A 13,067-nucleotide genomic window follows, 5' to 3' on the forward strand; every position below is an offset into this window, starting at 1 on the left:
TGTATTACAACTAATAACAAAAAAACACACCATATACTTAAAATGCTGGAGATGGTGAAGACACACACTAGTTTCAAATATTACACCTCCTCCCTCCAACTGAAGCAGCCCATTCCAAGCTGCTTGAGTAACTGCATGTAACATGTCTCAGGATGAATAGCACCAGCAGGGGCTTCTTTAGTGATGGTTAATAACTCTCTCAAACAATAGAGGGCAGGCCAGCTAGTTTATTCAAAATGAATCTAAACCTTAGATCTCTGGCTTAACAATAACATGAGAAATCTTTATAGACACAATAAATCTTGCATTAAATCAGAGATGGTTTAAATCAGTCTTGTAACTTCTAATATTCTGGGCTGGCAACTACAGCATGACAAATGTTTAGTGCAGTTACAAAATCACATTTTACTTTCCTTGGCTACCAAACCTTAAACAAATCTGAAAAATGCACTGTTTTACAAAGGCTTTTACCCACTGCTGCCAGTCTCAAGTAATTATAGTTTCTTCATCCCCCAGGAACATTTCGAAATTTTTCTTTGATCTGCTTGCCTTGAAGTGTGCGGAAGAGCTCAGAGAGTAAGTTTAAAGAATGAAGATTGACTGAGATGCCAAGTAAAGTTTTTATTGCAAGCACAGTGAGCAAAGAGAGATGTCTTCCCACACAAAGTGGCCACAAGGTCTGCCATTAACTCAATCTCTTTGACAAGCCTTCATTGGTTTAAAGCATATGAATTAGCTTCTTGCTATCAGGTGTACATCATTTCTGCCATGTGGGACATTTTCTTGGGAATATACAAGTAATACTCCATGTAGCCTGATAGGTCCTCTATGGTCACATCATCCACAAAGACTCGAGCTTGCTCAGAACAGGATCGGGGAGAGCCAGACAGAGTTCTGGCATGCAGCGACTGAGAGTAGTCCTCAAGTGTGGATCTTCGTTCTGGAGCCAAAGGAGGGACACTCTGCAGGCCTGAAAAGGAATACACTTCCATATCATGCCATCTCTTACACTGGCATTCCTTGCCTATGCATGTGCATGGCTTGCCCTGGTTTAGCTTGGAAACAGATTGAAAGTCAGAGAGATCACTGGCTTTGAGACTTGCTTGGGAGACTTGGGTAGCGTCAGAGGAGTCTTCCTTCTTACTCTCTGATGGGAGCCTTGGAACAGAAGTTCTCAAAGGCTCAACGACTGCCCCTGTGTGATTAGCATCGAGAGAAGTAGAGCTTTCTCCTGCACTGAACTCTTTCGGGGTTGAAATTCCCAGCCTACTGCTGCCATCAGGTGAGTCAGTCTGGCTTTTGTGCTTCAGTTGACTGCTGGAAGAAGATGCTATTGTACTGCAATGTATAAACTTTGGAGGATGAAGGACAGGAGACTTAGAACGTCGACGACGCTGAGTTCTCACTGCTCCTCGTGAAGACTTCCTTGTAGACCTAAGAGGAAAAATATACACAAGAAGATGCTGGGATACAGAGCTGTCCTAAACAGATTCTTTATGATAATAGGAAATTTACCTCCCGTCAGATTTACGAGTCTAAGCTCATAAATTTCCCGCAAAAGATGCACCTGCCTCCAATTCCATGCTGCCTAAGTCTTTGTGTCTCAAAAACTTCAAAATCATCTTATTAGCAAGCTATACAACCAGGTGAGATAATGGTATTTTTAAACTGAATCACTTGGGCCAAACATTTGGGATAGAACACCTTGGGAGCCTTTGACCAGTGAGTCTGAGGGAAGCACCTCAGACAGACAACTGAAACCAATCCCGTAAAGTCTAAATATTGTGCCCTAAACCTGAATATAGCAGCGTCAGAACCACTGTGAGGCTAACGTTACAAATGACCATTATGCCATTACTATTAAATAGATTTTTGATTCGTTTCTATCATTGGTAACAGCCAATCAATCAAAACCAAAAAACTAACAATATCTACAATCCCTGAGGTTTTCAGATACTGGGAATTACTGGACACACTATGTAAGGTAACTATTTATAAACATTTAAATAAAGAAGTGAGTGAAAAGAAAAGATACTCAAAACTGCTAAGTGAATTAGAGACAAGAACCAAACAGGACACTAAAAAAAAATGTTTTATTTGGAATTAAAATGAATGAGCTAAACAGAACACAGTAGTCCCATCTTATCCATGGTTTCACTTCTACAGTTTCAGTTACCTGCAGTCAACCATGGTCTGAAAATATTAAATAAAAAATTCCAGAAATAAACAATTCATAAGTTTTACATTGCGCCCCACTGTGAGTGGCATGACGAAATCTTGCACCATCCTGCTCCATCCCACCTGGGATGTGAATCATCCCTTCGTCCAGGGTATCCACACTGTATATGCTACCTACCCATTAGTCATTTAGTAGCTATCTTGGTTAGTAGATCCACTATCATGGTACTGCAGTGCTTGTGTTCAAGTAACTCTTATTTTACTTAACAATGGCCCCAAGTGCAAGAGTAGTGATGCTAGCAGTTTGGGTATACCAAGGAAAGCCACGAAGTGCTTCTGCTGTGGTTAGAATGTGTCACCCACAAGTTCATGTGTTGTAAACTTGGTCCTGAACGCATCAGTGCTGAGACCTTTGGGGGTGATTGGGTCACAAGGGCTCTGCCTTCAAGAATGGATTAATCCAACCACAGATTAATGAATTAAAAGGTTAGTGAGGGAGAGGGACAGTTATCACAAGAACGGCTCTGTTATAAAAGCCGGTTTGGCTACTTCTCACGAGCCCCCTTGCCACGTGATATCCTTCCCCATGTTATGATGCAGCAATGATACACTCACCAGATGCTGGTGCCATGCTCTTACGCTTCCCAGCTTCCAGAAATATAAGAAATAAGTCTCTTTAAAAATTACCCAGTCTCAGGTATTCAGTTACAGCAATAGAAAATGAACTAAAACAGCTTTCTTTAAGAGAAAAGGTGAAAGTTCTTGACTTAATAAGGAAAGGAAAAAAACAAAACACATACTGAGGTTGCTAAGATGTACGGTAAAAACGAATCTCCTGTCTGAAACATGGTGAGGAAGGAAAAACAAATTTGTGATAGACTTACTGTTGCACTTCAAATGCAAAAGTTACAGCCACAGTGCATGTAAGTCCTTAGTTAAGATAGAAAAGGCATTAAATGTGTGGGTGGAAGACATGAACAAAAACGTGTTCTAACTGATGGCAAATGGGTTTGATATTGTCTGCAGTTTCAGGTGTCCACTGGGGTTCCTGGAACATATCCCCTATGGATAACAGGAGACTTGTACACACAGCTAAAGAAAGAATTACCTGACTGGAAAATAAATCCGAATTATTTGTAACAGGGTCCAGCAAATTACAGCCTGTGGGTCAAATCTGGCTCCCTGCCTGTTTTTGTACAGCTTGTGGACATTGCTCCAGTGGGCTAGCACTGTGAGCCACAGACCAGGCTAGAGGATCCTCCCCTGTCCCTATTCTCCCTGACCACCTTCCTGGCCAGTGGACACGTTGCACCACTGTCCAGCGCCCACACTGGCTAACATCTACATGTTGAGTCTCTACTGTTGGCAACTGCTGATCGTTGACAGGCAGAATCTCAGTTCAAGACTCCAACCAGTGCTGGGATCTCTGGAGGAGAAAAGAGCATGCTGGGATCTGAGCCTCACTGGAACAGAGAGTAGAAATGACCCTGGCACTACCTGCTACCCACCCATTCCACAAGGTTCTCCTTTCAGGCTAGTCACTCTATCCTGCGACTGTCTCAGCAACTGAAGACAAAATGTGTCCAACAGCCAGGATGGCCAACCCCAGGCAAACAGGGTAGAGTAGGAGTTTTCTCTCTTATTTAAGCACTTATTAATATCCTTGGAATTTTGCTTCTTGGCCTCCAATGCCTAAAAAATTTACCATATGGTGCTTTACAAAAAAAAGTTGCTAACCCCTGACCTAAAAGGCAGTACAGAGACAAGGATTTGGAAAAATGTAAAAGTTAAGAGGGATCTGAATTTCTGAAGAAATGAATACAGAGAACAGAGGACAAGTGATTTTTATAGACATAATGACTGAGAAATTTTCTGATTTGATAAGAGAATCTATGAACACAGGAAATACACCAGAGCAGGATAAAAAGAAATCCACATAGAAATACTCTGTAGCAAAACTATAGAATAGCAAAGACAACAGGAAGATCTTAAAAGCAGCCAGAGACTAGAAAGATTATTTCCAAATCAATAACAATTGGATTGAAGATATGCTTTTCAGTATCAATGTAATGAAACCAGAAGACAATCAACTATACCTCATTTAAGTGCTAAGAGAAAATAACTGTCAATCTAGAAATATAATGTCAAGTATATCAACTCTATCTTTCAAAAACAAGGATGAAATAAAGACATTTTCAGATAAATGAAAGCAAAGTACAGTCGGTCTTCTGTATCCATGGATTCTACACCTGTGGATTCAACTAGCAGCAGACTGAAAACATCCGTTCCACCAAGTTCCAAAAAGCAAACATTGAATTTGCTGTGCTCTGAGCACTATGCTGAGTCTGTGTGAGTGAAGTGCTGTGTAAGCACTGTGGTAGGTATTATAAGTACTCTAGAGATGGTTTAAAGTATACAGAAAAATGAGCACAGGTTGTAAGCAAATACTACACCATTCTGTCTAAGAGACATAAGCATCCTCAGATTTTGGTATTGAGAGGGGTGTGTGAGTGGGGAGGACCTGGAATCGATCTCCCACGGATATAGATGATTGTTATTTACCAATAGGACATGACGTTAACATCAGGGGCCCTTTCAAATGTATTTATATGGAATTATACAATGCAGAGGTCCTATTTACTAGCAATAACCCTTCACTGAAAAAACTACTTTAGGAAAAAAGTAAGTGATTGTATATAGGAGGTCTGAGGTGAAAGTATGGTGAGAAAAGAAGTTATAAACAAGTAGAAAAATCTAAATAAACACTGTCTGCTTAAATAATAATAATAAAACCTAGTTTGTGAGATTAAAAATAAGTAACACAACTAAAATACTGGGCAACTACATCATGGAAGTCAGGAGATCAGAGGAAAGGGGTTCTGAGGAGAAGAGCTAAAATACCATTAATTTGTGTCTTTGTTAAAAGCACGCATGGCAAAATCAAGGCTAACAACTACTGAAAGAATAGAAACAAAGTGTGCCATTTCCAAACCACCAGAGGAAAAGAACAAACAAAATCCTTGCAAACAATTGTTTTGAAACAATTGGAAAGGAAACCAGGAGAAGTAAGGTGGGGAAAAAAAAGGAAAGAAAAACAAAAAAGCAGGACAAATAAAGTAAAATGGCAGAATCACTTCTGAAGATATCAATAATCAAATAAACGTAAATACACTAAACCCAGCAGTTAAAAAAAAAACTGATCACATTGAATAAAACAGAAAAAAAAAAACCTAGTCATACGATATTTATATGAAACACAGCTAAAATACAAGAACACAGAATGCTTGAAAGAATAGAAGGCTAGGTGTGGCTCACACCTATAATCCCAGCACTTTGGGGGGCCGAGGTGGGCAGATCACCTGAGGTCACGAGTTTGAGACTAGTCTGGCCAATGTGATGAAACTCTGTCTCTACTAAAAATACAAAAACTAACTGGGCATGGTGGCGGGCACCTGTAACCCCAGCTACCTGGGAGGCCAAGGCAGGAGAACTGCTCAAACCAGGGAGGCGAAGGGTGCAGTGAGCTGAGATTGTGACACTGTACTCCAGTCTGTGTGACAGAGCAAGAACAAGACTCTGTCTCAAAAAAAAAAAAAGAAAAGAAAAGAAAAAGACACACAAGGGAAACATTCACTAGAAGAAAACTTTAAGACAAAAGCCATTATGAGGGATTAAGAATGTCACTACATAATAAAAGTTTCAATTCACCAGGAGGAAAACATTCAAAACCTATGCTATATAAATCCAACAAAATAACCTCAAGATACATAAAGCAAAAACAAAGAATTTAAAGGGAAAATAGACAAATTCACTTCCATGGGGTAGATTTCAACATACATCTTTATTATTTGTAAGTCAAGTTAACTAAAAAATTGAAAAAAAGGTTCAAATAACACATTTAAAAGCCTGATTTAATGGACATAGAATCCAAGAATAATGAGAGAAGTCCCAATATTCTCAAATACACATAGAATATTTGTAAATATTGAATACGGACCAGGCCAAAAAGAAAGTCTCAGCAAATTCAGCAAAAGAAGGAATAGGTCCTTCTCTAATCATTGGGTCTCAGGTTCTATATCATAACCTACTCTTTTCTGGACACTCAGGAAGGAAAATCCAATAATATTTTATAATATTGGAATGAAAATCATTTCAATAAGAAGCTCTTACCCGTGCCAACTGTCTTTAGATGCACATGTGGTTTTAGGTTTGGTATCATCTGTTGCTGTTCTGACTGGTGCTCTGACACCTGTGCCTTCTCCAACAGACAGAGATGCTATGGACCTGAAGACAAGAACAAAGTTTATGGCTACACAACACTATAAAATGAGGAGAACATATTGTTCTCACTAACTCAAATACAATTTTTATCATACATTTTTTTTTCCAGTTTGGGTTTCTCAAAAATTGCTCAGCTTTTAGTGTACATTTTCCTTCAAAACCAAATTTAGAGGATCCCTAAAAGCCCATGGCTGCAAAATCATAAGCCGAAGAATGATTGGTAAGTGTACCCAGCAGCAGGATATAAATAGACTTTCAGGCTGTTTCCCTGGGGCAGATCAGGCCTTATGGTCAGAGAATGCTAATGACACTGACCATTTATCTTACGCAGGCAAACCAGAGTCATGGAACTAAGTTTAGAAGCAAAAACTTTAGGAGACTCCATCTAACTTAACACTGAATACATTTTCAAATATTATGCAACTTTTAGAAAAATATTCTAACTTTTGCAACTAATAAACTTGAAATATTAATCAGAGTTAAATCCTTGTGGTTTAAAATTATACAGATAATATGGGTTCCCAGTAAAGAACATGAAAAAATCTAAAAGCAAGAAGAACAGAATCATCCATAACCTCACAACCCAGAGACTACCAACATCGAACATTGGTGGAAAACCTTACAGACTTTTTCAACACACATAAACATACACACACACACACACACACCCCTCCTACTATACATGCTATAGTGCTGACAAAATTCTTTAGAAAGAGACATTAATCTACTAAAATGAAAGGATGTTCAATGAAACATAATTGAAAGTAAAAAGTAACTGGGAATAACCTAAAGATGTAATAGAAAAAAAAATACTGTATTTCTAAATTATGGCACATCTATACAGTAAAATGTTGGGAATTTATTAGAAATTAAGTGTACAAAGAACTTTTAATGATATAGGGGAATGCTTGTAAGAAGAAAGCAGCATGGTTAAACACCTATACATATTATTATGATCTCAACTAGGTAAAATAAGTATAGGCTATCATGAACCAGTGATATAGGTGTTAACAGTAGTTATGGTAAACTGTGATTTTTACTTCTGTTTTTATCCTGTTTTGTTTTCGTAAATTTTTCTATTATAAGCATGTATTATATTACAGTCAGATAAATAGGATATTGTTTTGTTATATATATCGATTTATATCTATATAGAGATTTGTCCTAATAAGACAAATACCATTAAGGAGTCAAAACCTGTTGAACGGGATCATGCTAAATTCCTGGCAAGGCCTGGTTAGTTTATGAGTCAATCCTCAGATGTCCCATTTGTAAACTGGCAACAATATAAAACAACTAGAATGTATGATACACTACTACGCAAGTCTTATTCTGCTTAGTCATGCTAATGACTCATCCCTTCTCTTTGTTTTCTCAAATGTTCTCCTTCCCTTATAATTTTACTCAAGGCAGAATATATGCTACAAATATATAATTTTTTTCATTTCAGCTTTTATTTTAGATACAGGTGGTACATGCGTAGGATTGTTCATGGGCATACTGGACCCAAGTAGTGAGCACAGTACTCTATAGGTAGGTTTTCCACCCACATTCTGCTCCTGGCCTCCCCACTCCAGTAGTCAGCAGTATCTGCTGTTCCCATGTCCATGTGTGTTCAATGCTTAGCTCCCACTTCTAAGTGAGAACATGCAGCATTTGGTTTTACATATACATAATTTTTGACCATATATTTTGAAAATTTTTTAAATAATGTTCCAAGTAATTTTTAGGGATACCAAAATGGCTTAATTTTACTTTTTTTTTTTTTTTTTTTTTGAGACAGGGTCTCGCTCTGTTGCGCAGGCTGGAGTGCAGTGGCACGATCTCGGCTCACTCCAACCTCCACCTCCTGGGCTCAAGTGATCCTTCCACCTCAGCCTACAGAGCAGCTGGGACTACAGGCATGTACCACCACGCCAATTTTTTGGGTTTTTTTGCAGAGACAGGGTTTCGCCACATTGCCGAGGCTGGTGTCAAACTCCTGAGCTCAAGTGATGTGCTCACCTCGGCCTCCCAAAGTGCCGGAATTACAGGCATGAGCCATCATGCCCAGCCTGGCTTTATTTTACATTTCAACTTCTTTTAAAACATCAGGAAAGAAGTCTGTGTATCAAGAGTTACTTATATAAATTTACACACTAAGAGATTTGTATGTATAATTGTGTGTACACATTTCTAGTATTTTCCTGATTTAAAAAAATTATTCCTATATAAGAAATCACAAAGGATACACTGCAACCACAATCTGGAACTATCTGCTTCTCTGCTTTGCTTCTGTTTCCCCAGACGATTTATCAAAGTACTGATATGAACTGGCAAGACGACCACATTAGAAAACCATCAAGACGAAAGATACGTTTTAGAAGTATCATGGAAGCAAATATGAGCACCTATAATATCTACTGTGCAAATCTATCAGCATAAACCTTTTAATTTGATAGGCCAAAAATAGTACTAGCAACAGGCAGGTGGCTATAACAACTAACATCTAGTTTTTACTTTGTGCTAGGTACTGCATGCACTTCTTCATATTGTCTTCAAGGTACCACATAAAGGATGGTTAAGAGCAGAGGTTCTGGAGACAGGCTGTCTAGGTTCAGATCCTGGCTCTGCAACTTTTACCAATGTGACTTTTAGTAAGTAATTTAATTTGTGTGAGTCTCATCTGTAAACTGAAATGACAGTAGTATCCATGCACTAAGGTGGTAGTGAGGATTAAATAATGTGCAAAGTACTTAACCCGGTGTTTAGGGCACAGGAAGTAAATAATAAACACTAATGATGATGATTATTACTTGTGGGTGTTCTACTCTGAGCTTCCAGTGTTTAGTTTCCATTCATGAAAAGAAATTCTTATATCCATTAAAAATGTTGATTTCTTTTGGCCTGGGAGAAAGAATTGGGGTGAGAAGAGTCTTACACAGAACATTTTGCAAAGGGTGAAACATTAACATTCAGACAGCAGCTGGTATGCAGGTACACTAATTAGTTTGGCCAAAGGGTCCAAGGTTATTGATCTCAGTGACAGAACCCTACTGAATAGAGGTTTCCATAGTGATAGACTTAGCAATCACAGACCATGAAATCTACAATGTCTTCATAGATTTCTATTGAGCCAATCCACTTTTAGTGAAAAATATTGTGATTCTCTTGAGATGTATGATAAAATCCCTGATGGAACACCACTTGATAATCTTTTATTAAAAAGAGGTGGGGGGAAGCCCTCCTCAAAGTGAACGAAAACCAAAACACCCAACCTAGGAGGGCAAATGAACTGTTACTTTTCAAATTTAACCAAAGGGTTTTTTTTTTTAAACTAAAACAATACTGTGCAGAATCTGGAAGGATGTTGTGTTGCACTATTAGCATTTATATCTTCTTTCAATAATGAGAAATTTTAAAAGAGGAAGAGCTTTTTAGGGAGAAGAGACTATTTTGAATGAGTAAACAAATAATTCCAAATAATGTATTACATATTTAATTACCCTGATGCATCCACTCTTAATTTCTTGAAAGCAGTCTGTAGACTCTCCTCCTCTCCATCCTTGGCTTCGGATTTCATTGTGCAAGTTTTTACACTACTTATCGATGTTCCTGTTAACACTAAAAAAGAAAATAAAGTGAGCAAAGTAAAAACAGATGGGATCAAAAGTATACCTTTTTTTAAGATTTTACATTCCTGTTACCTTTACTGTTAGAAAAAAAAAAGCATTTTATTTCAAAAAGGAAGTTTCAGTGTAGATAACTGGAGACTATAGGTTTTCTTAAGGGAAAACAAATGAAATGATACCAAAAATGGATATGTACTATGACAGAATATAAACTGTTCACATACTTGATGCCAATATCCTATTACACAATTTTGGAAACTAGATGATCTGAAATCTATGTTTCAGTATACATACATTTTAACATGGGAATCTCCCCAGTTGGTCTAGAAATCTATGAACAAAATGACATCAGAAATAAAAGGGAATAGCTCAAATTATAGCACTCTGATTCTTTAAAATGACACTGAGTATTTGTCTGGCCTAACCCTAGTTAAGTATAACTTTCATGACACATGATAGCATTTCTCTAGAGCAATCCTGACCCAGACAGCTATGTTCAGGAAGATACGTTTTACAGAACAAGGCGTTACCACTGTGAAAGCAGAATTATAAATACACTCTACCAGTAAGGCTGATACTTCCATTTGTGTTTTTATTCATAGCCTGGAATAATATAATTAATTGTTAAACAAGAAAGAAAATAAATGAACTATATACTTGCAACCCCACAAAAAATTATTGTGCACGAGTGGAAAAAGAAAAAAAAAAAAAAACTTTTCTTCAGCCTAAAGGTTGAAAGGAAAAAAAATAGAAATGACTATTGTGTAGACGCACCATTAAATGATCTCTTAACTAGTTTGATTAACCAAAGTCCTCCATATTTTCCACCTGATTTTTATATTTTAAACAGAGAAAGGGAGATGAAGAACCAACCAAAGCAACAAGAAACACAATGAAGAAGTCTGTTAAAAAACCCTTGAATCTAGTCTCCAAATTATTTTTTCACTCAGGGTTATTAGTACCAAATCCTGAATAAAAATTAAGCAAACCAGCATCTATGAACATATCAGAGACAATCAGAAAGAAAGAAAGAAAAAAGTACCGAAAAAAACAGAAATAGAGGATATCTGAAGCAAAAGATTCACTTCACCTCTTTATTTCTAAGCTGTTACCCCCCCCGCCCCCACCCCACTTAGGCATTCTCAGAGGGAGCAGTGCCTCTCCACCAGGCCTTGGGTCCTCTCTGATTCATATCTGCTCGTTTCTCTCAGGGTGGCTCTGAAGTTATTGTGAGACCTCTAATATTCCAAAGGTCAAGGTGTCATCATGTTTCATATAATGTAACCATTACATTATTGTAGTACCAGCGCAAAATAAAAAGGCAAGGAATCAGGACTTTTCACTTTATTTATTTATTTATTTGCAGAAGTTAAGATATTTTAGGCAGAGCTCTCTGGGGAACACTGAAAACAGTCTCAAAAGAATTCAGCTACTTAAAAAAAAAAAAAAAATTTCAGCCAGCCTGCACTTCAACTTCTTAGGACAAAACAAAACAAAAAAAAAAAATTAAATACATTCTCCACGTATATTTTGCTGGTATTTAAGTACATAAACATGAAGAAACATTATCCACACAATCCCATGCTTCACTAGTCTCTAATTCTCAATTTAGGGTAGGATCCCCCCAAATACACAATCAATTCCTATATACCTGGGGGGAGAGGTGAGCAGTCACTTATTTCAGTATTTTCAAAGCTTCACATCATCTAAAAGAGTACTACTGTAGGTTGTAAACAAATTCTTCCTGCTGGTAGAACTAAATTGAAGTTTGACTTATAGTGTTCCTCAATTACCTTATGATCCGTTAGTCAATGTTCAGCCCTTACCGAGTTAATAAATCATCTGAGCCAGTCTCCCCAACCCGCAGACCCCACACAAGTCCTCTTTCGCCCTCTCTGGAAATTAGTCAGCATTTATGTACATGTCACATTTAAGTATACACTACTGAACCCTACAGGCAGAAATTCATTTCGTTCACAAATATTTACAGAATACCTACCACGTGCATGGCACTAGAATGAATGCTAGGGATAGAAGCCTAAACTCCATTTCTGTAAGGACTAGAAGAATCTCATTCCTGCCCTCCAAGAGCTTACAATATAACACTGTGCTAAGAGGCTCTGAACCCACATAAGTAACTTTTAATTATACTATGCTGACTTAATAGCATGGCAGGTGATCACCCTAGATGTTAATACAAACTTTACATTCCTGTTGACACACTAAAAGATCTATCATCTAAAAACCAAAACAGGCCAGAATTAAAATCTGACTACAGATTACAACTTCAGGAATGAAGTTCTGTCTAAATGATTTTCAGACTTCCAGCATTTTTAACTACTCACCTTTTTTCTCAGTTATTTTAGCCAAAAGCAAAGGTGAGCGTTAGGCATGACCTTAAGGGCCAGAGAAGAGCATCTCTATAATTATAAAAGGCTCATTAAGCTCCTCTGCATCCCCAGATCCCCATTCACTCAAAGAAAGGGCTGTACAACTAACTCCGGACAACAGATATAATTGGCTTGCCCTTCTTCATTAATACCAAATTTGTGGGAGGCGGTCTTGGCGTTTTAACTGCAGTGAACTCTTGAACAACATCCAAAGAGATGAAACTTTAAAAAGCCTATTCGAAGTTACTTCATGTTAAGTCAAATCAAACCGGGCAATTTAACTTTGCCTCGGATTTTCCACAACTTTACAAAAATTACAGTTATTCTAAGTTCCTCCATCAAAAGGACGAATTCCTGGTTTTCTCTTTCAACGAAATGGATGCGTCACAATCTTACTTCTATCTTGCCGTTTTAACCAAGACCTCATTGAACCTCAAGTCTAGGTCTACATTTCCACGCCCGAGAAGACCTAAGAACGATCAAGAAGGGATGGCGCGGGTAAGCGTTGTTATCACAACGTTAAAGATTTCGAAACTCCCAGACCACCAGGAAGCGTAGAGTATGGGGTAGAAAACCCTGTCCAGCAACTCGAAGAGGCAAACTAGAC

General features: G+C 37.9%; 1 protein-coding gene across 3 annotated transcripts in view; it reads right to left on the minus strand.

The window, feature by feature from the left end:
* Positions 1-212: 212 nt before the first annotated feature.
* Positions 213-13,067, minus strand: part of OSER1 (oxidative stress responsive serine rich 1) — a 104,129-nt gene continuing 91,274 nt past the window's right edge. For all 3 annotated transcript variants that reach the window (XM_065523188.1, XM_045362996.3, XM_045362995.2), the window contains 3 exons: positions 9,945-10,062; positions 6,349-6,462; positions 213-1,434 (listed from right to left, as the gene is read on the minus strand). In XM_065523188.1, the coding sequence (XP_065379260.1) occupies positions 747-1,434; positions 6,349-6,462; positions 9,945-10,021 (879 nt within the window). In that variant the 5' untranslated portion in view covers positions 10,022-10,062 and the 3' untranslated portion in view covers positions 213-746. The remainder of the gene's footprint in view (positions 1,435-6,348; positions 6,463-9,944; positions 10,063-13,067) is intronic.

This window comes from Macaca fascicularis, chromosome 10 (assembly GCF_037993035.2).
Source record: "Macaca fascicularis isolate 582-1 chromosome 10, T2T-MFA8v1.1".
In the NCBI taxonomy this organism is placed as follows: domain Eukaryota; kingdom Metazoa; phylum Chordata; class Mammalia; order Primates; family Cercopithecidae; genus Macaca; species Macaca fascicularis.